The sequence below is a fragment of the Stegodyphus dumicola genome, chromosome 8 (genome assembly GCF_044657685.1).
Source record: "Stegodyphus dumicola isolate Sdum_Otavi_A_Nest chromosome 8, ASM4465768v1".
Taxonomy (NCBI): Eukaryota; Metazoa; Arthropoda; class Arachnida; order Araneae; family Eresidae; genus Stegodyphus; species Stegodyphus dumicola.
The window spans coordinates 23,363,141-23,381,753 of record NC_140775.1 but is presented as its reverse complement, the minus strand read 5'-3'; the positions used below and the strand labels follow the sequence as shown (position 1 = coordinate 23,381,753).

The window sequence follows — 18,613 nt, the reverse complement described above, 5'->3', positions numbered from 1 at the left end:
GTCCTTTTCCTTTTCAGTGACTTTTACCTTTGGAATTAGCGACTTTTACAGTATTTGGATTTTCAAACTTTCCATCATAGTCCAGAGTCATTCTTGCCTTTTCACTGTTATCAGCTAATTCTGGACAGGAATCTTCATCATTTAAATTGGAATTGTCTATTGATTCACTTTCATTTTTACAATTTTTAACTATTATTTTGCCATCTCTAAATACTTTTACTTTTTTGTTTGGCAAAGTGCTTAACTCTTCAGCTTCAACTAATTATGCTACTTCCGCTCTACCGATATGTTGATTTTCTCTTAAAATTAATTTTTGATCGCTGTAGTTAGTGACTGGTATCACTTTTTCTCCCTGTATTTTTTCCAATAATGAGCCCAACTCATCTTTCGATCCACTTATTAAAACATAACCGTTATTTATTTCATCAGTTTTAATTTTCACGAAATCAACCGTATTACTTTCGATTTCTCTTGAGAAGCCTTCAGTTTAATTCGCGGAGTGTTGATGTCATTTTGCAACTGTGAAAATAGACAATCATTAGCACAGCGTATGTGCAAGGTATTACCTATCTTGGCGTATGCATTATGGGGTAAATCAATACATGTTCGACCAACTAATAAGTCGCATGGTTGCGTTTCATCTCCTACAATTATAACTGTAATGTCCTTTCCTTCCACATTATCAATCTATAAATTAACAGTTACTTTTTCCAATATTCTAGCGGCTGGTTTACTCTGGTTTCCAAAGCCAAACAATTCCTCCACATCAGGTTTCATAGTAAGATTCAGTTTTCTAGCTACAGACTGTTTCAATAGACACGAACTAGAACCCGTATCTATGATTGCACTACTTTCTTCTCCATTATTGATGCGAGCATACTTTAAATATACAGTTGGTAAATTACCTGAATTCTGATTCACGGATAAATTATTTTTAACATTTGTGAAGTCTGAACTAAAAGTGTTAGACGTACACTTTTTAAAAGTATGACCCTTTTCATTACATTTCCTGCAAATAATTTCTTTTTTAGATTCAGGACATCCGTCACTATATGTCCATAATCATCGCAATTAAAGCATTTCGGCTTACCCTTTTCATTACGGATATCAGAATTATATTCCTTTTTCCTATCGTTTATTTTATAAAATTTATCTCTCAAATTGTACTTATTATTATCAAAACTGTTTTTAAAACCCACTTTGAAATTACCATCTGTCTGCATAGAACCGTTAACATTTCTGGGTCTTGAATACTGATTATAGGATCCCTCATAAAATTTAGAACTAAATTTAGGTTTAGAATTATGCCTAAAGGTTTTATTTTCTACTTCAAGTACTTTTATTCCTGCCCGAATATTTTCATATTCATCTAGTTTTCAGCCAACTCTTCCAGGATTGATGAATTTAGACCAATCATCAATGAAATGATCTCGTATAGCAGCGGGGACCCTTTTCTTTAATTGATCCGCAATAATAAGCTGTTTTAAAGAGTCGAAATCCGTTACATTTAATCCAGCAAGCCACTCTTCAAAATAATTTTTTAATTCAAACGTGAAGTCCCTCCACGTATTGCGAAACGTTTTAATATGATCAACGAACTTTTATCGAAACTGTTCAGGGCTTAAATTTTCTCATTAGCAGTTGTTTAACGTGCTTATAGTAGTTAGTCTTCTGATTCACGAGCAATTAATTGAGTTATTTCATAAGGAAATAGACCCAGCAGCTGAGAAACCCAATTTTGTTTTTTTAACTCAGTACGTCGTGGTCTCTCAAAAAAGACTAAATAAGAACTTATATCACCTTCATCCAAATCACACTTATGCACTAATTTACTCATATCACAAAAATTAATTTTACTAACCTTAGAAGGAACAGAATCCTTTACATTACTACTTCTGATTTCCACTTCTATTTTCAATTTTTCGAGTTCAGATATCTTTTGCTTACCTTTTTCTATAATTTCCATCTTTTCCTTTTCGAGTTCAAATGTTCTTTGCTTTTCTTTTTCTAATATTTCAATTTCAAATGTTCTTTGGTTTTCTAAATTTTTTAACTTTTCGCTGTCTAAACGATCATTTATAATTTTATCTAGCATTTGCTTAGTAAATTCTTCGTTATAGTTCTTACTATTCAAAATCATATGCCTTAAAGCCTATAATTTTAATATCAAAAGGGACATCTACATCAAGTTCCAAAGCAAGTTCTTTTAAGTCACATTTCTTGCCCGTTGCCAAATAAGCAATCTTAGTCTTCAATTTTCAAATGATAATACAATAATTATACTTAAGTTCTTTCCGTTTAATACTTAAATATAACATAAACAGTTTATAAATGCACGTACCTCTCTCTACCTTCAGTTTTGGCGAGCTTCCGCATTCAGTTTAGGCTTAACGTCAGTTGCGTAACGAGGGGGGGGGACAAGGGGATGTATGATGCCCCGGGTGCCGCTCGCAGAGGGGCGCCAAATGGTCTCCAAACAAGATTTTCATATCACTCTGTTTTTTTTGGGGGGGGAAGCGCCAAAAAGGTATTTTGCCCTGAGCGCCAATTATGCTCGCTATTCCACTGCTTAACGTACATTAAGGCAATACGTTGTTAAATCCTAGGTAATAATTCTAGTTAATCCCACTTCTGAAATGTTAGCATAAATTACTTTGTTTAAGAAATATTCTTCACTTATGTTAATAAATCTTTATTCTCGCATTATTTAAATATCACTGAGACGATACAACTGAAAATACAAAATGACTATGCGTACTTCGAAGAAACATTACCGTTCAAAAATACTCTGTTGTTGCCACTCGGAAAAATATATTTAAAAAAAAACCCTTTGCATTTGCTTAGAACTCTTCATTCAGCATTAAGTGTTGGTATACATTTTTCTATTTTTTATTCTCAGTTTATCATATGTTCGGTTTTCTTAGTATGATGGCTTCCAAATTTTTTGTTACTTTTATTACGAATTTTTTATGTGTTTACTTTATTTATTAAATTTCCCGTTCTTTTACTCCACAAAAAATTCATTTCAACAATCTTTAGGATTCTCAACAGAGTGTTTGAGTCTGCCATACACATTTTTATTTTCTCTGTATTATTTCTTTGAAAACTAATCTAAAATACATATCATAAAAAAGGAAAAAAACACGATTTTAATGAGTCCAGCTAGTGTCATTCTATAAAAATATTGAATGTTTCTAATTAGACAATTCGTAATTTTAATACATGTTTATTTAAATAAATCACATTGAAAAGTAGAAAAAAATATTCTTAAAAACTGTGTTTATTCCTTTTAAATCGTTTAGTTTACTCCTCTATAATCTTCCAGATTTAATTTGGAATTACCATAGGCTTTATCGAACAGCAACACGCATTCGCGTAAAAAATAAAAGTATTTCATTTCCGGCCCCGACAAAACATCGCTTTCGTAGAGTCGAGTTTGTTAATTAAAACTGATAGAATTTCTATTTTTCCGAATGGCAACAGATTCATGCGCTGAAGATAAAAATGTCTTATTTCGAACAGTGTCGCCACTGCTCGCTTTCAAAAGAATTCGTTAAAGTTTTACAAAATATGAAATAAAAGATAATAAATAAAACAAACTCAGAATTCGGGCTTCCAGGTCAGTATGTTCGGATGAAGGACTATGTTATTCAAAATTTGATGATTCTAGATACCGTCGTGTTTTTTTTTTTTTTTTTTTTTTTTTTTTCAAAATGACGCGAGGAACATACATATATACAGATTCTCCATTATTTAATTTCTTTAAAAATCATACAGGGTGATAATGTTGGGTGACGACAATCTGAAAAGTAATTCGCCATTTATGCAGTGAACTAAACCAAGATCCCATTTGGAGACTAATAGTGTCTTTTGGGCTTTAAAAAAAAGCTCTACGAAATTTCCTATCTTTTACAGTAATTATATTTTTCGTCTAACCATGTGGTAGCAAAATAAAAAATACACAAGCACTTAACACATTTTTAGACGTATTTGAACTAGGGATATAGAAATAAAAACAAAAATAAGTAAAAGGTTCGTCTGGAATTCTTGCTGATTTGATCAAACAAACATTACAAATTCTATGGCCGGCCTCATTTTACACATCATCAACAACGTCACTTCCTTTTACAACTACAACGAAACGGTCGGGGGGGGACGTGCAGATGGAGCAGCGATCTTTGTTTTGATTGTGTAATTCTGCTAAGCGAATTCTGCTGGTGCCTTCAACCCTCATGCTCTCGTTTTCTGAAGCTTGTTGCTATAAGATATTGTCACTCCCATTTTTATTATTGACCGCTTCTCTTTCATATGACGTCACACTGCTGTTGGCACACTTTCTCTTATCTGAAAATTCTGTGTTTTCTTAAAAGATAAAGAATACAACATCAGAAATCGAAATTATCAAGTCTGTGTCGTCTGCATTGGGTGTAAAGAGTATGCTGAGTAGGGTAAGGCTAATTTTCCAGAAACGGCCATTGTTAATGAACATGGTCTCATTTGGGACTATGTATGTGGGGGCCGAAGTAGCTCAACAGACTATACTGGTTTATACATCCCCCCAGAAGAATTCCATAGATTGGGGAAGCGTGGGGCGATATGCAGTGGTTGGAATAGTCGGCATAGGACCGGCACTTTTTTATTGGTATCGTATACTGGACAGGTTGTTGCCAGGATCCGCAGCAAAAACTGTAGTAAAAAAAGTTCTATCGGATCAACTCATAAGCTCCACTAGTTGTCTTGTGATATTTTTTACTGGTAAGTTAAAATATTTTCAAATTTGCTTGCAATTATTTACGTATGCGATAGTTATCATGGCTTTCTCCTCTTTTTTTTTCTTTTAATTCTGTCGTGTCTTTGATAACTATTATGGTTACAGTTGTATTTACAGTGGCTTTGTGGCATAACTTTTATGAAATTTGCTATTGTTAAGAAGATTTAATTTTTTGTTATTTAATTTTTTACGAATTGAGTATTTTTGCTAGGTAAAAAAATTTAAACTTGAAAAAAATTGCCCAATTTTGTTTTAATTTTAATTTTTTGAAAAAAACTAACGATTGACTCCTTTTACAGTTTCCAATTTTTTATTGTGTTTATTAGAATGCTCTTCTTAACTTAGAGAATCGATTTTGCAATTAGTAAATTAATTTTCTGAGAAAAAAATTAAAAACCATATTTATATGTCAAAACTTTGAAAAAAATATGACTTCAACTACATTTTTATTTCCAGTAGTTTTTCCTGTCAATATTTTGCAAAACCTGCCATTGTTTCTATTAAGTGTATAATAATAAACATACAGAAAAAAATGTTAAATAATTTAGTCCATATCTATATAAGTTTTTAGAACTCTGAGTAAAAGGATTTATCGAAAAACTACAAACTGAGAAAATGCATTTTAAAGTATGTAAATTCCTAAAATGCTTATTAAAACATTTCCAGTTTTTTAAATATTTCTCTTCCTAAATCTCAGCATATCTATCTATCTATATTTATGGATAGATACGTACATCTTATATTATCTTATCGATTCAGATCTGACATATTCGAATCGATGACATCATATCGATTCGGATTAGCCAGATAATTCCCCGAAGATGTTATTCAATATTCTAAAGCTGAATAGAAATGTAAAATTGAAAAGGGATTTGTTCAGATATGTGAGACGAAGAAAAGCGCTTTTTCAGGAATTATTGATGGTTGTATAGAAAGATTCCAGTTCTCCTTGATAAGTCGAGATCTTTCTTATGGAATCAGTAATAGTTAGCTCTCTTGTTTTATGTTTCTCTTTTGACATCCCAGTATATTCACTTGTAAATTTCAGTTAATTATTACCACAATAGTGCACATCAGCTTTCTAAATTGCCAATTATTTATACCATAATAGTGCACATTTACTTTACAAATTTCACTTCGAATTTCATAGGAAATAATTTCCTTTATTTTAGCTGTAACTTTATTAAATTAAATATTATCTTTGCAGCAACTGCCCAAAATTTTACTTTTTTTTTTTCCTTTTGATTAAATTTTAAAATTAACTAATTTAAAATTCATTAAATGGTTTAATCTATATTAATCCCATTTATACTGATGCCGTCTTTGCGCTACAGGCACTCTCTCAACCAGATCATACAAAACGATTGATTAATATAAAAGGCTGAAAGAAACCATACTGTTAAATTACACTAGGCGAAAGCATACAGTGGAACTGTCGGAAATGAGAGGGAGGACACCCTTGCTAAATTGGCGGCACTTGGAGATGGGACCGATAATTTTGATATCGAAGATTCAAGAAAAAAGACCATTACTGAAATGGAAAACTGGATTTATACAGAACAGAATATTTACTGGGAGTCGTCTAATAAGAAAAAAAGATTTAATGAAAAATATAAAGTTAAGTAAGAAGATGGGTATTATAAATAATGTTGATATAAATAAATCAGATACTGACTAATCATGGGCCTTTTGTGGCTCATTTTTATCGGTTCCATCTGCAGAATAATGTTAAATGCTTAACAGGTGATAAGTTTGGGAATGCCAGGCACTTCGTCGATGAATGTACACTGCGGAAAAAAGAAAGGGGGGGGGGACATTTCGATATTTCTCGTTCTACTGGGCCAATTGACGAAATTCAACTTGCGTTTTTCATGTCCCGAAAGCCCGACTTAGGATATGTATTGGATTTATATATAGCATTGTTCTAATATAGGTATTTTGACACAAAATCGGACCTTTTTTTTAAATAATCTGCCTTTTTTTTCCATATTTTAATTCTACGTCTCACATTACACCAAACTGCCAAGTTCTGTAAAAATCGTACGAGTAGTTTTTAAAATTTTAGATCCTCAATGTTAATTGAGACTGATATATATTTATTAATCTGTCCATTTTTTATTAAACTTATTTCATTCTTCCTTTCACATTGCGAAATTTAGGTTCATTTTAAATAAAATTGCTCATTTTTTATGATTTATTTTTTAAATTTGTATTTTTAAATAATTTTTACAAATTTTTCGAAAAAAAATTTAATTATAATGTATACATGTGATATTTCGGCATGGTTTTTGCAGGAGTAGTAAGGCTAATCCAAATGAAGAGGCAAGTTGATTTAGCTTTTAATGGAACATCTTTATTCCATAGCTTTAATTCAATATTTTTCGTAGATCATGCTTTACTTCATATGAAATTCTCTAAATCACATATTCAATACTAGTTTAAACCAAGTACGACTAAAGTTAAACTTTACGCGTCATTACTATTTCTAACAAAGGGAAGACAGATCAAGCAGCAGCGAAATGTATAGCACAGGAGGAGAGGCGAGCTTCTTCTGATGCAAAATGGCGCGTATTCGTTATTTATAGAGGTTACATAATAGGCTAGCAAATTCTAGAAGGTATTGGTCTAGGGGGTAGATCCTGAATTGTAGAAAGTTAATTAAAGGTTGCGTGTTCGCGAAAAGCAAAGCCCTCGTATTTTTAATATTTTACATACAGTTTTTACCATCTTCTTAATGTAGATGTATTTCTAAGCATACCTGAAAAAAATTACAGTTTTTTATTCAAAATTCCTGAAGATATACATGAATTTATATATTGGCGCGTTTTGAAGTTTGGCATATTTGTTGAAAGCGATAATTACATGAAATGTGAGTAGATAGAAAATGGGGGTTCTGCTGCACGGGGTGTGGGGTGTGGGCGTGGTCGATGACATCACAGAGGGCGGGGCCAAAGGCAACGTCATAACACTAGGAGGCGTGGTCACGAGTGGAGTTGAGGTGTTTTTAGATTGCTGGTTGAGTTGTAGACCTCCTGCTTTTCATTTAAAGTTAGTTTTTTTAAATTGGCAACGGAGTCATGGCGTCCTCTAGGAACGAAAAAAGAAAATAATTTATTTAGGAATTGCTTATGGCATCCTCTAGGGATGAAAAAAGAAAATAATTTATTTAGGAATTGCTTATGGCGTCCTCTAGGGACGAAAAAAGAAAATAATCTATTTTAGAAGTTTCTTTTTTTTTTTTAAATGTTCTATTATTCAAAATATAGAACTGAACTCTCAAACAAAATATCTCACCAGCTCAGTAGTTTGAAGATTTTAACCACTAAGCTAACGGGATACATTTAGATTTAGGTAAAAAAAGCCTATATAAGAAAATGGAATTTGAATCAGCTCATCAATTTATTCTGATACTTTTATTCTTTCTAGTTTTTCATGAAACTTATTTCTCAGGTTTTCTGTTTCATAATAACATATTCATTTACTGTCATATTTTTTTAATACTTAACGTTTCTAATTTGTAATATTTTATTTAATTTCCACATACTATTCTTTTCATACCTTTCATAAATTTCAGCATACCCTGATTTTTAACTTATATGTTATATTTCACAAACGTTCTCGCACATGCTGTTTATTTGTTACATTACTTAATTTTAGATGCAATTTCACACTTTTTTAACGTTATAATGTTCAATATATTCTGAATTTTAACTTCATTTACTTTTTTTAAAACCATTCTAGTATTCTATACACACTTTAACTTAGTGGTATGAAATTGTATTTAAAAAGAAACATTTATTTTTCGTGATCTTAGTTCTTTTACTAAATTTTCTACAGAATTTCTAATTTCTTTCACGTGTTTAACAATATCTTCCTTACATTACCGAATATTTTTTAAAAAAACTTAAGTCTATAACTGTTAATTGCTTTTCTTACGTTCATGATTTCCCTTCTGTGTTTATATTTCTTAATTCTAGTTTAACTTATTTATTATAATGTTTTTATTTCTGTCTCATCACTCGTAATTCCAACATTTTATCCCTTTTTATTCATTTTAACGATATGGATTGTTTTCATTTACTCCATATTCAAATATTTCCTATTATTTCCTATTATTCCTCCATATTCATATTAGTGCTGCACGTTATCATGATAACGTGAAGTCTACAGCGCTTATCAAGGATCTTCCTTCACCTCTCTATGTACTGTCAAATTTGGAATAGCAACAATAACCTTAAGATAATACATTCTTTCGCGTATGATTATCAGAGTTTTAGAAATTTTCCATTACTCTATCATGATAAGTGGATGATGCTTTTAAGATTCTCCTTATGCATATATGTAATATCGAGGTTCAGAATAACTACATTAGGACACTATAACTCTTTCCCACTATCCTATCATGATTATTTTTACACATATGACGCCGGAAAGACTGGCTTCACAAACAAGACATGACAAGAATGTATTACGATAAGTGTTGATGAAATCATTTCGTTAATGTATGTTTTAGATAATTTTTGCTATTTAAGAATGCTACGTATTTCTATATCATTCAGAATTCTCGTTAGATTCAGAAGCGAATATGAGGAATATATGTGATACAGAGTTAAATGTGGAATTATACGAAGAATTTTATTCACGAAATGAAGCTGATATTTTGCTAGCTGAACTATCAAATTATGATTTTAAAAATATTAGTTTTGAAATTAATGGGATTCAGTATGTTCCACGAAGAAAAGTACTCGGTTTTGGTGATGAAGGACTTAGTTACGAATTCTCTGGAACGAGCATTTGTGCAGAACCATGGACTCAAACTCTTCTAAATGTAAAAGATTATGTTGAAACGATAACTGGCAAAAAATATAATTTTGCTTTATTGAACTATTATCCTGAAGGAGTGGCGAAAATTTCAACGCATAAAGACAATGAAACTTGTCTCGAACCTGAAAGTGATATACCTATCATCAGTTTAGGTGCAAAACGTCAAATGGTATTTACCAGGCGAAATTTCACATCTCGAAGCGTGGACTTAACTCATGGAACTCTCCTTGTAATGAAACCCCCAACGAATCAATTTTGGATGCACGGAATACCCTCTCAACCTGACGTTAAAGATCCTAGAATTAGTATCACATTCCGAAACATAAAAATTTCGAAAATTAAAAAACGACGCTTGGAAGATAATGAGGATGAACTTCCAGAGGATGACTGGTTTGCCCACTATATGAAGTCTGTTCCTGAAAATATCTTCATGCCGAATAATCGAGAACAGAAAAAAGAAAGTTCGAAGTTGATTGCACAGTGGACTCTTGGTTGGGGATATTTTGTGTCCATAAATCAGTTTGAAAACAGAATGAACATTCATCTACGTGAATGTGTGGAACAAAATAAAATATTATACCCTACTACACGCGGTGTTGTTATAACTCCTGCAACATGGCAAGAATTTTCCTCAAAAATATATGAATTTAATCTTGTCTATACGACTGCCAGCATCATTTGCAATAATGAGTTGGTAGTTTTCAACAAAGAAGGTGAGTGTATTTTTCAACAAGTTTTTAAACAAGATGAAAATTCTTTTAAACTAAAACCTACATACCTAAAAGTAAACTGTGATATTTTAAAAAAATTGGAAGAAATTATTCCTGATGTATCTAATACTTTATATAAAAGTATTTTTGAAATTATTTTACCGTTGCAAATCAAATGTAAAAACAATTGTTCGGATATGGTAAGTGATGATGATGAACTTTTTAAAGAACTCATGAACTCTATCAAAACTGAATTAAATTCAGTGATTAAAAAACTATTTAAATGCGAAGGTTGTATTGTAAATCATCCTTCACAAACAAGACATGATTGCATTATAATAAGTGTTGAGGATAGAATTAAATATATTGGGGAAGATATATTTTTATGTATTAATTTTAAAAATATAAAAGATTCTTTAAGGCAGAAAAAAATGTTTCATTTATTTTGTAATAGGTTTCTTGAATCGAAATGTTATGAAGATTATAAAAATGCACTAATATAAGTACAGCTATTCTATTTAAATTTCTGTCTTTGGTTGATGTTATGAGTATTTTTTTTTCCTTATGTTTTTTTTAATAGAAATATATTGAAATATTAGTTTTAATTTTAAAGCAAACATGTATATCAGATATCAGTAAATGGATATTGTTGTTAATTTGATATTAACTAATGAAAGAAAATTCTAAGTATATTTTATGTATAATACAGAAACTTGTTCTTTGGAAATAAATAAATGTATTTAAATAGAAAAGCTTCTTGGTGAAATGAATGTATTTTTATTTTTTATAACAATTTTTTTAAGTATTGTATGTTTACAGTGCAGTATATGCTTCAAGTGATTCACTCGTGTTGAAAATTTAAGAGTTTATGAAGCGATTATTCGCTGAACTTATGTGATATATTTGTAAGGTTTCTTGAATACGAGTAATCTGAAGAGATATTTGAAATCTCATGAAAGAAACATCAGATGTAGTGTATATCCTAAGAAATTTAAGCAATTGAATCGATTTGCTAGAACATAGAAAATGATCATGTCTTAGATGTACTTCTTGAATATATAAAATTGTAGTTAGTAGGGAAAAAATGAGTTATGATGTAGTTTTACACTGAGTTATGATATCGGTGTTTGAAATGGTAATCAATAGTTACATTTAAAATGTGTCGTGAGTGTGAAAATGCAGAAATAAAAGAGCTTAGATCATGTCTTAGATGTACTTCTTGAATATATAAAATTGTAGTTAGTAGGGAAAAAATGAGTTATGATGTAGTTTTACACTGAGTTATGATATCGGTGTTTGAAATGGTAATCAATAGTTACATTTAAAATGTGTCGTGAGTGTGAAAATGCAGAAATAAAAGAGCTTTGGCGAATTTAATAAACGTGGTTCAATGTGGTTGATGGAAAAATTTGTTCCATGTGAATTAAATAGTGTAAGATATGAACCTCTTTCTCTCAATAGTTAATTATTCAATTGTAAGACAATTAAACTTTAAATATATATGCATATAGTACATATAATGATTAATATTACATTGATTAATGTAAATAACTGATGATATGTGTATTAACATAGTGAATGTTCGCTTTTATGAAGTTCTAAGCATTACTTTAAATACTATTCATAAAACTTTTATCTCATATATACAAACATGACAATATCTATTGAGCTTTCGTTTATTCTTTGGAATGTATGAAAGTTTAAATATTTTTTTTTAATTTAATGTAGATTGGAGTAAAATATCTGTATCTTTCTTCATTTCAATCGGTAATATCTGTATGCTGGTAAAGGTACGTATGTTCGTAGAATTATACTGTGTCACATTTTTGATAATCTTCTTTCATTCATATTAGCTAATAAGAGAATTCTTGAAGTTAGTAAAGTAATGAAAATCAACGTTATTGAAAGAAAACTCTAAAAGCATTTAGATTTCCAGAAATATATCAAAGTTCCTTTTCTTAAAAACAGCAGGTGTATCGTAGTTTTTATTTCTATTTCATTAAAAGCTGAACATGTAAAATAAAAATTTTCTATTAATGTAAGGTAAACAACAAAAAAAAAAAAAAAAAAAAAAAAAAAAATCAAGAGACAATCCGTATCATGAATGAAATTCAAGTCTTACATCGGATTAAAAAGAAATATTCTGAATCTAAATGTTTATGCCTATTTAGCACAAAATGCGTTTATTTGTGTTAGAAATTTAACTAAAACAATTCTTATAACAGTATGTTGCCTTTAAACTGGGTAAAAGTGTTAAGTATATTTTCTGATGGTATTGATATACTTGCCCAAGAAGTTCTAAAAACCTCAAATGTCGAAAGAGCATATGATAAGAGTCTCCTTTCCTATCGCTACGTCAGGTACAGGTTAAGGGGCGTCTTGAATGGATAAAGGTAATGTTTGTGCAAAAATATAGTAGTTCTATTTTGAACTGAGAAATAATTCGCTTTTTATCAATTAAGGAAACTTGTAGTATTATTAAACAGAATGTCAATGAAAGACATTGCGTTTGCATAGTGAATTATGAAGGTACTGAAAGGTAGTAAAGAAGGTGAATTAAAGAATTAATTTGAACAAATAAGGTAAGGCTATCATTAAAAGAAAAAACTGTTCAAAAGATGTATGTTAGAATTAAAAGTAAGATGTTAAAATTTAAAAAGATGTAACAGAGTAAAACCAAAGAATACTGGTAATTCCCATCCGGAAAACAGTAATTTGAGTACGATATTGAAAAAGTTGGTTTTAAGAATTTCTTTATGCATGTAATGCAAAACAATTGCTAGTTTATCATGAGTGCTGGCATAGATGCAATTAGTGTAGGAAAAGTAGTAAAATTAGTATAGTCAGTGTCTCTAAAACATGAAAAAATAATAGTGAGAGCAGTGTAAATTCATTTGAAGCACTGAAATATGACATAGACTAAATATCAGAAGATGTAAGAAATATTTTGGTATGTGTCGATGGAACACTGAATGTGGTTGTAAAATTAGAAATGAAAATTATCAATACACTTAAAGGTAATCGAGATTTAGAACTGAACATGATGTTAGACACTTTGAAGATCGTAATACTATATGAGAAAGAAATACAGTTAGATATAAATGGTATTAAACTGTAAAGATGTGAATGGAAATTTCTGAGTAAAACCTGTAGATGATCTATTATGATCGGAGAATAAAACAAGTATTTTAAAAATTGTAAGGAAATGTTTGAATATGGAGTAAATGAAAACAATTCATATTGTTAAAATGAATAAAAAGGGATAAAATGTTGGAATTACGAGTGATGAGACAGAAATAAAAACATTATAATAAATAAGTTAAACTAGAATTAAGAAATATAAACACAGAAGGGAAATCATGAACGTAAGAAAAGCAATTAACAGTTATAGACTTAAGTTTTTTTAAAAAATATTCGGTAATGTAAGGAAGATATTGTTAAACACGTGAAAGAAATTAGAAATTCTGTAGAAAATTTAGTAAAAGAACTAAGATCACGAAAAATAAATGTTTCTTTTTAAATACAATTTCATACCACTAAGTTAAAGTGTGTATAGAATACTAGAATGGTTTAGAAAAAAGTAAATGAAGTTAAAATTCAGAATATATTGAACATTATAACGTTAAAAAAAGTGTGAAATTGCATCTAAAATTAAGTAATGTAACAAATAAACAGCATGTGCGACAACGTTTGTGAAATATAACATATAAGTTAAAAATCAGGGTATGCTGAAATTTATGAAAGGTATGAAAAGAATAGTATGTGGAAATTAAATAAAATATTACAAATTAGAAACGTTAAGTATTAAAAAAATATGACAGTAAATGAATATGTTATTATGAAACAGAAAACCTGAGAAATAAGTTTCATGAAAAACTAGAAAGAATAAAAGTATCAGAATAAATTGATGAGCTGATTCAAATTCCATTTTCTTATATAGGCTTTTTTTACCTAAATCTAAATGTATCCCGTTAGCTTAGTGGTTAAAATCTTCAAACTACTGAGCTGGTGAGATATTTTGTTTGAGAGTTCAGTTCTATATTTTGAATAATAGAACATTTAAAAAAAAAAAGAAACTTCTAAAATAGATTATTTTCTTTTTTCGTCCCTAGAGGACGCCATAAGCAATTCCTAAATAAATTATTTTCTTTTTTCATCCCTAGAGGATGCCATAAGCAATTCCTAAATAAATTATTTTCTTTTTTCGTCCCTAGAGGACGCCATGACTCCGTTGCCAATTTAAGAAAACTAACTTTAAATGAAAAGCAGGAGGTCTACAACTCAACCAGCAATCTAAAAACACCTCAACTCCACTCGTGACCACGCCTCCTAGTGTGATGACGTTGCCTTTGGCCCCGCCCTCTGTGATGTCATCGACCACGCCCACACCCCACACCCCGTGCAGCAGAACCCCCATTTTCTATCTACTAATGTGGTTTAGGCACTTTGTTAAAATTATTTGAAAGTAAGAATGACGTGACTTTTATTCCGCTCATGCACAATGTAAAATGGTAGGGAACGATTTGCCTTTTTTTGCGCTCATTCAAAATGGAAGGGAAAGGAAAATAGATTGCCATATAACTAAGAAGTTCGCCAAGTAAATTATGCTTGGCGCAAACTGAAAAAAATGGACCAATATAAATTTTTGAATTTCTCCGTAAATTTCGCACCAAATTTTACAAAGTTTAAGACTTAAGAAAAATTTGAGTCGTAGAATCGAAATACTTAAAAAACAATTCATATATTATTTCAGAAAAAGTCCGATTTTGTGTCAAAATACTCATGTTAATCAATACTATATATAAATCTAATATATATCCTAAGTCGCGCTTTCGAGACATGAAAAAAGCAATTTGAATTTCGTCAATCGGCCGAGAAGAACGAGAGCTATAGAACTGCCCCCCCTTTTTTTTGGGAAGTGTACGCTTCCCCGGATTGCAAGAGAGAAATATAGAAAAAAAATTTAAGGAAGGTTTTAAAAGGAAATTTTCAAATTTGAAAGATTTTGCAGAGACAATAATGAAGTTTATAAATGCGAACAAAGATAGAATTGGAATTCGGCACTGAAACTCAGATTTTGAATACGTTTTTTGTTTTATATGTGTTTTCTGGTCAGTCCCACTTTTTGGTCATATGGCCGGCTTGTGCCAGCTAGGAGGATCAGGGCTGTGCCTTTATTATGCTAATCATGGATTAGGCTCGAAAGTAGCAGTACAGAAAAAAGGTATTAGTTTTTTTTAACAGAAAAATTAAACAGCCAAATTAAAATTAAGCATTAAGGGGCTATTTCTAATTTAAATTACAATTTATATTTACATAGTTGTTATTTTACATATATATGTAAAATATAAAATATGAAACTTAATTGGAAATAGACCTTTAAATTCACAATTTTTAATTGAATACATCCCCTCTTCAAGGATACGCTTTGCACCATTTTGCGTCACTCTGTAGCATGCATGGACCTCATAACAGATAGACTAACCTAGTGGGCGGGGCGCGCGTCACCGACATGTCCGCAAAAAGAGCAGGGACGATCTGGTTTACTTTAACACTGAAACCTATGGCGTTTGTATTACATAACTGTTTTTAATTATTAAATGTGATACGTTGTATAGTGATGAAATTATGAAAGTCACAGTTTTTTTTAAATAGGATTTAATGTATCTCATTAAAGTACTTTTTACTGCATTTTGCCCATTATTTTCACGCGTAATTCTTGTACAAACATCTTTATTTTGGTAAAACGGTAAAAACTCTAAGCATAAAATTTATTAACTTAATTTTGAGTAAAAGTAAAGTAAAATTAAATAATATTGATAGTAGGTGATGCTTTGAAATAAATAAGTTAATTTATAATTTTATTTTTAATTTAATAAACATTTTCAGGTAATGATTTTCAAAACTGCAATAATATTAGAAAACGAAGGTTGACCAGCGGCCGAGCGGTAAAGTCGTTGAACACTGGTAGTTCGGTTCGAGGTTCAAATCCCGCGAACGGGCTGGCTGCGTGGGCGTTTTTGCGGTTTTCCCCATGTGTAACGTGTATACGAGTCAGTTTTCCTTATAAAGTCCTCCATGAAGGCATCCCTCCCCTTAGGCTAGATAGCACTAGTGTGGTTTGCCATAATTAAATAAACCAAACCATTACAAAACGATCCTTTATTTGATTATATCATCATTAAAGTGGATTATTTATTTTAGTAATTTATAAAATTCGGAGCATAAAATTTTCTGAGTGTAATGAAGGGAAAATAAAGATAAAATCTGGAACTACTCAGATTTTATATTACGGCCAAAAAGAACCTTCTTTTAACGTTTTGTGTGTTACCTATATTTATTGAATATCATGTTCTTCGCCTGTAAACCACATACATTTTAAAATAGCATATCTTTAGAATTTCCGCACTGGAGATAAAAATGCTATTTTCTGTACAGTGTTACCGTTGCTCGCTTTGAACTCGCTGAGTTTGTTAATCAAAAATTCGTTAAAAGTTTTAAAAAATATGAAATAGATTAAAACAAATTCGACATTCGGCCGTCCAGATGCCCATGTTCGAGTGGAGGATTACATTAGTTAAAATTTGATTGCCCTAGATACTGTCGTTTTTGTCACAGAAACATACATGTGTTCATGTAGATTCTTCATTATTTAATTTCTTTAAATATAATATAGGGCGATAATATTTGGTAACAACAATTTGCAAGGAGACACGGACATTTATAGTGAAACAGCGCAAAATGCCGCTTCGAGCTAATAAATTAAATTTACAGTAAATAATAATAAAAAAAAAATCTTATGAGGCGCTAAAAATAAATTTTAAAAAGTAATCAGTATAAAGTACAAGCAAAATTAATTATTACGATTAAATACAATTTTAATATTAGAATTTAATGTATAAAAATTAAGGAGTCAAAAGTGTTTATCACTATGATTTATTATGAAATATATTTGAAATAAAATTCCTTTATAGAAATTATGCTATAATACTCATCTATAAATTTTAAAAAGCAGCCCAATTTAGAATTTTAAACAAAACTTTCAAAAATTCGTTTTTAAATATTTTAGTATTTTTTACTTATTTACACCAATAAAAAGCATAAAAATTGCAAGAGAAAATTGCTTGTTTGACATTTTCTATTTGTTCAGATTTAAAATATTATTTTCTAAAAGAAGTAGTTACAAATTTCCTTACCGCATAGGAAAAGCTAAAAAAAAATCCATCCCTGAAAGCATGCAATTGCTTTATAATTATTTGGAACGTTAATTATGCTTGATAAATATGCTAAATTTTTAAAAATCAATCTCAATTTCAAAAATAAAAATATGTAGAAATTCTAATTTGTGAAATGAGGCACTACAACCAGCTTTTTCTTGACAATTATACACGCTGCAATAGGCAACCACTGTTAAATTTCTGCAAGTCGTCCCTACTCCTCCGGATGTGATCAAGGTGACAGCTGGAAACGCGTCAGACGAGGGAGAAAACCCATTTGGCTTGGTCTATTTCTTATAAGGTCCATGGCAGCATGTTACGTCCCTCTCTCCCTGGAATTTTTCCGCACTGCTAAATCCTTTTGTCCAGTGGTTGGAAAGATTTAAAAAAGACTTTTCGAGCTTATAAATGCGAGCGTAATTATTACCCATCACTTTTTCACCTGCTTGCTTTGCCTAGGGAAATCACGTCTTTTCACTAAGCTTCCTTTCTGTTATCTAAAATGCAAACTGCGAATATAGAAATTCTGGAGCGTCTTTATCCCCCCTAATGTTGTTCCAATTTAAGTAAAAACGCATCTCAGAAGAATTTTTCCTGTTCAAAATAAAAAAGATGTTTTAACTAGCAAGCCAGTTGTGATTTTCGTTTCTGACAGACCTACGCTTTTTAAGTAGATTTTTTTTCTTTCGACCATGACTAAAAATTGATTCGGTTGTCTAGTCAGCTGTCCGCTAAATTCTATCAACGTACCACTACTGCGAACCTCTAGGCGGCTAAAGAAATTTATCCTTCTACCCAAGTATTTCTTCCTTGCAAAATTTGTGTATTTGCCTTATTAAAATTTGTGTTTTGAAGAAGAGGTTTATATATGAGATCTTTGTCCTTTACTCTGAAGGGCTGTGATTTGCTGTTACAGAACGTAGTACACCGACAGATAAGGTTTTGTACAGCCCCGATTAATCATTTTACCATGATCATAAAATGCTCTGAAAACTCTTTTTTCTTTAATAATTTTCCATCGTCTTTGGAGCAGCAGTTTTATTATTAATACTTTCTTATATACGAGATTATTTAACGAAGCAACTGGATGT

The 18,613-nt window shown here is 30.7% G+C and overlaps 1 protein-coding gene across 2 annotated transcripts in view; it reads left to right on the top strand.

Moving 5' to 3' along the window:
* The first annotated feature begins 4,158 nt into the window (after positions 1–4,158).
* LOC118200859 (mpv17-like protein) overlaps positions 4,159–18,613 on the top strand; it is a 56,523-nt gene continuing 42,068 nt past the window's right edge. The window contains exon 1 of one of the 2 annotated variants that reach the window (XR_004760157.2): positions 4,159–4,755. Coding sequence is in view for 1 of the 2 variants with exons in the window: in XM_035372840.2 (XP_035228731.1) it covers positions 4,437–4,755 (319 nt within the window). In the remaining variant the exon portion in view is untranslated. The remainder of the gene's footprint in view (positions 4,756–18,613) is intronic. The other variant, XM_035372840.2, reaches the window with a different exon arrangement.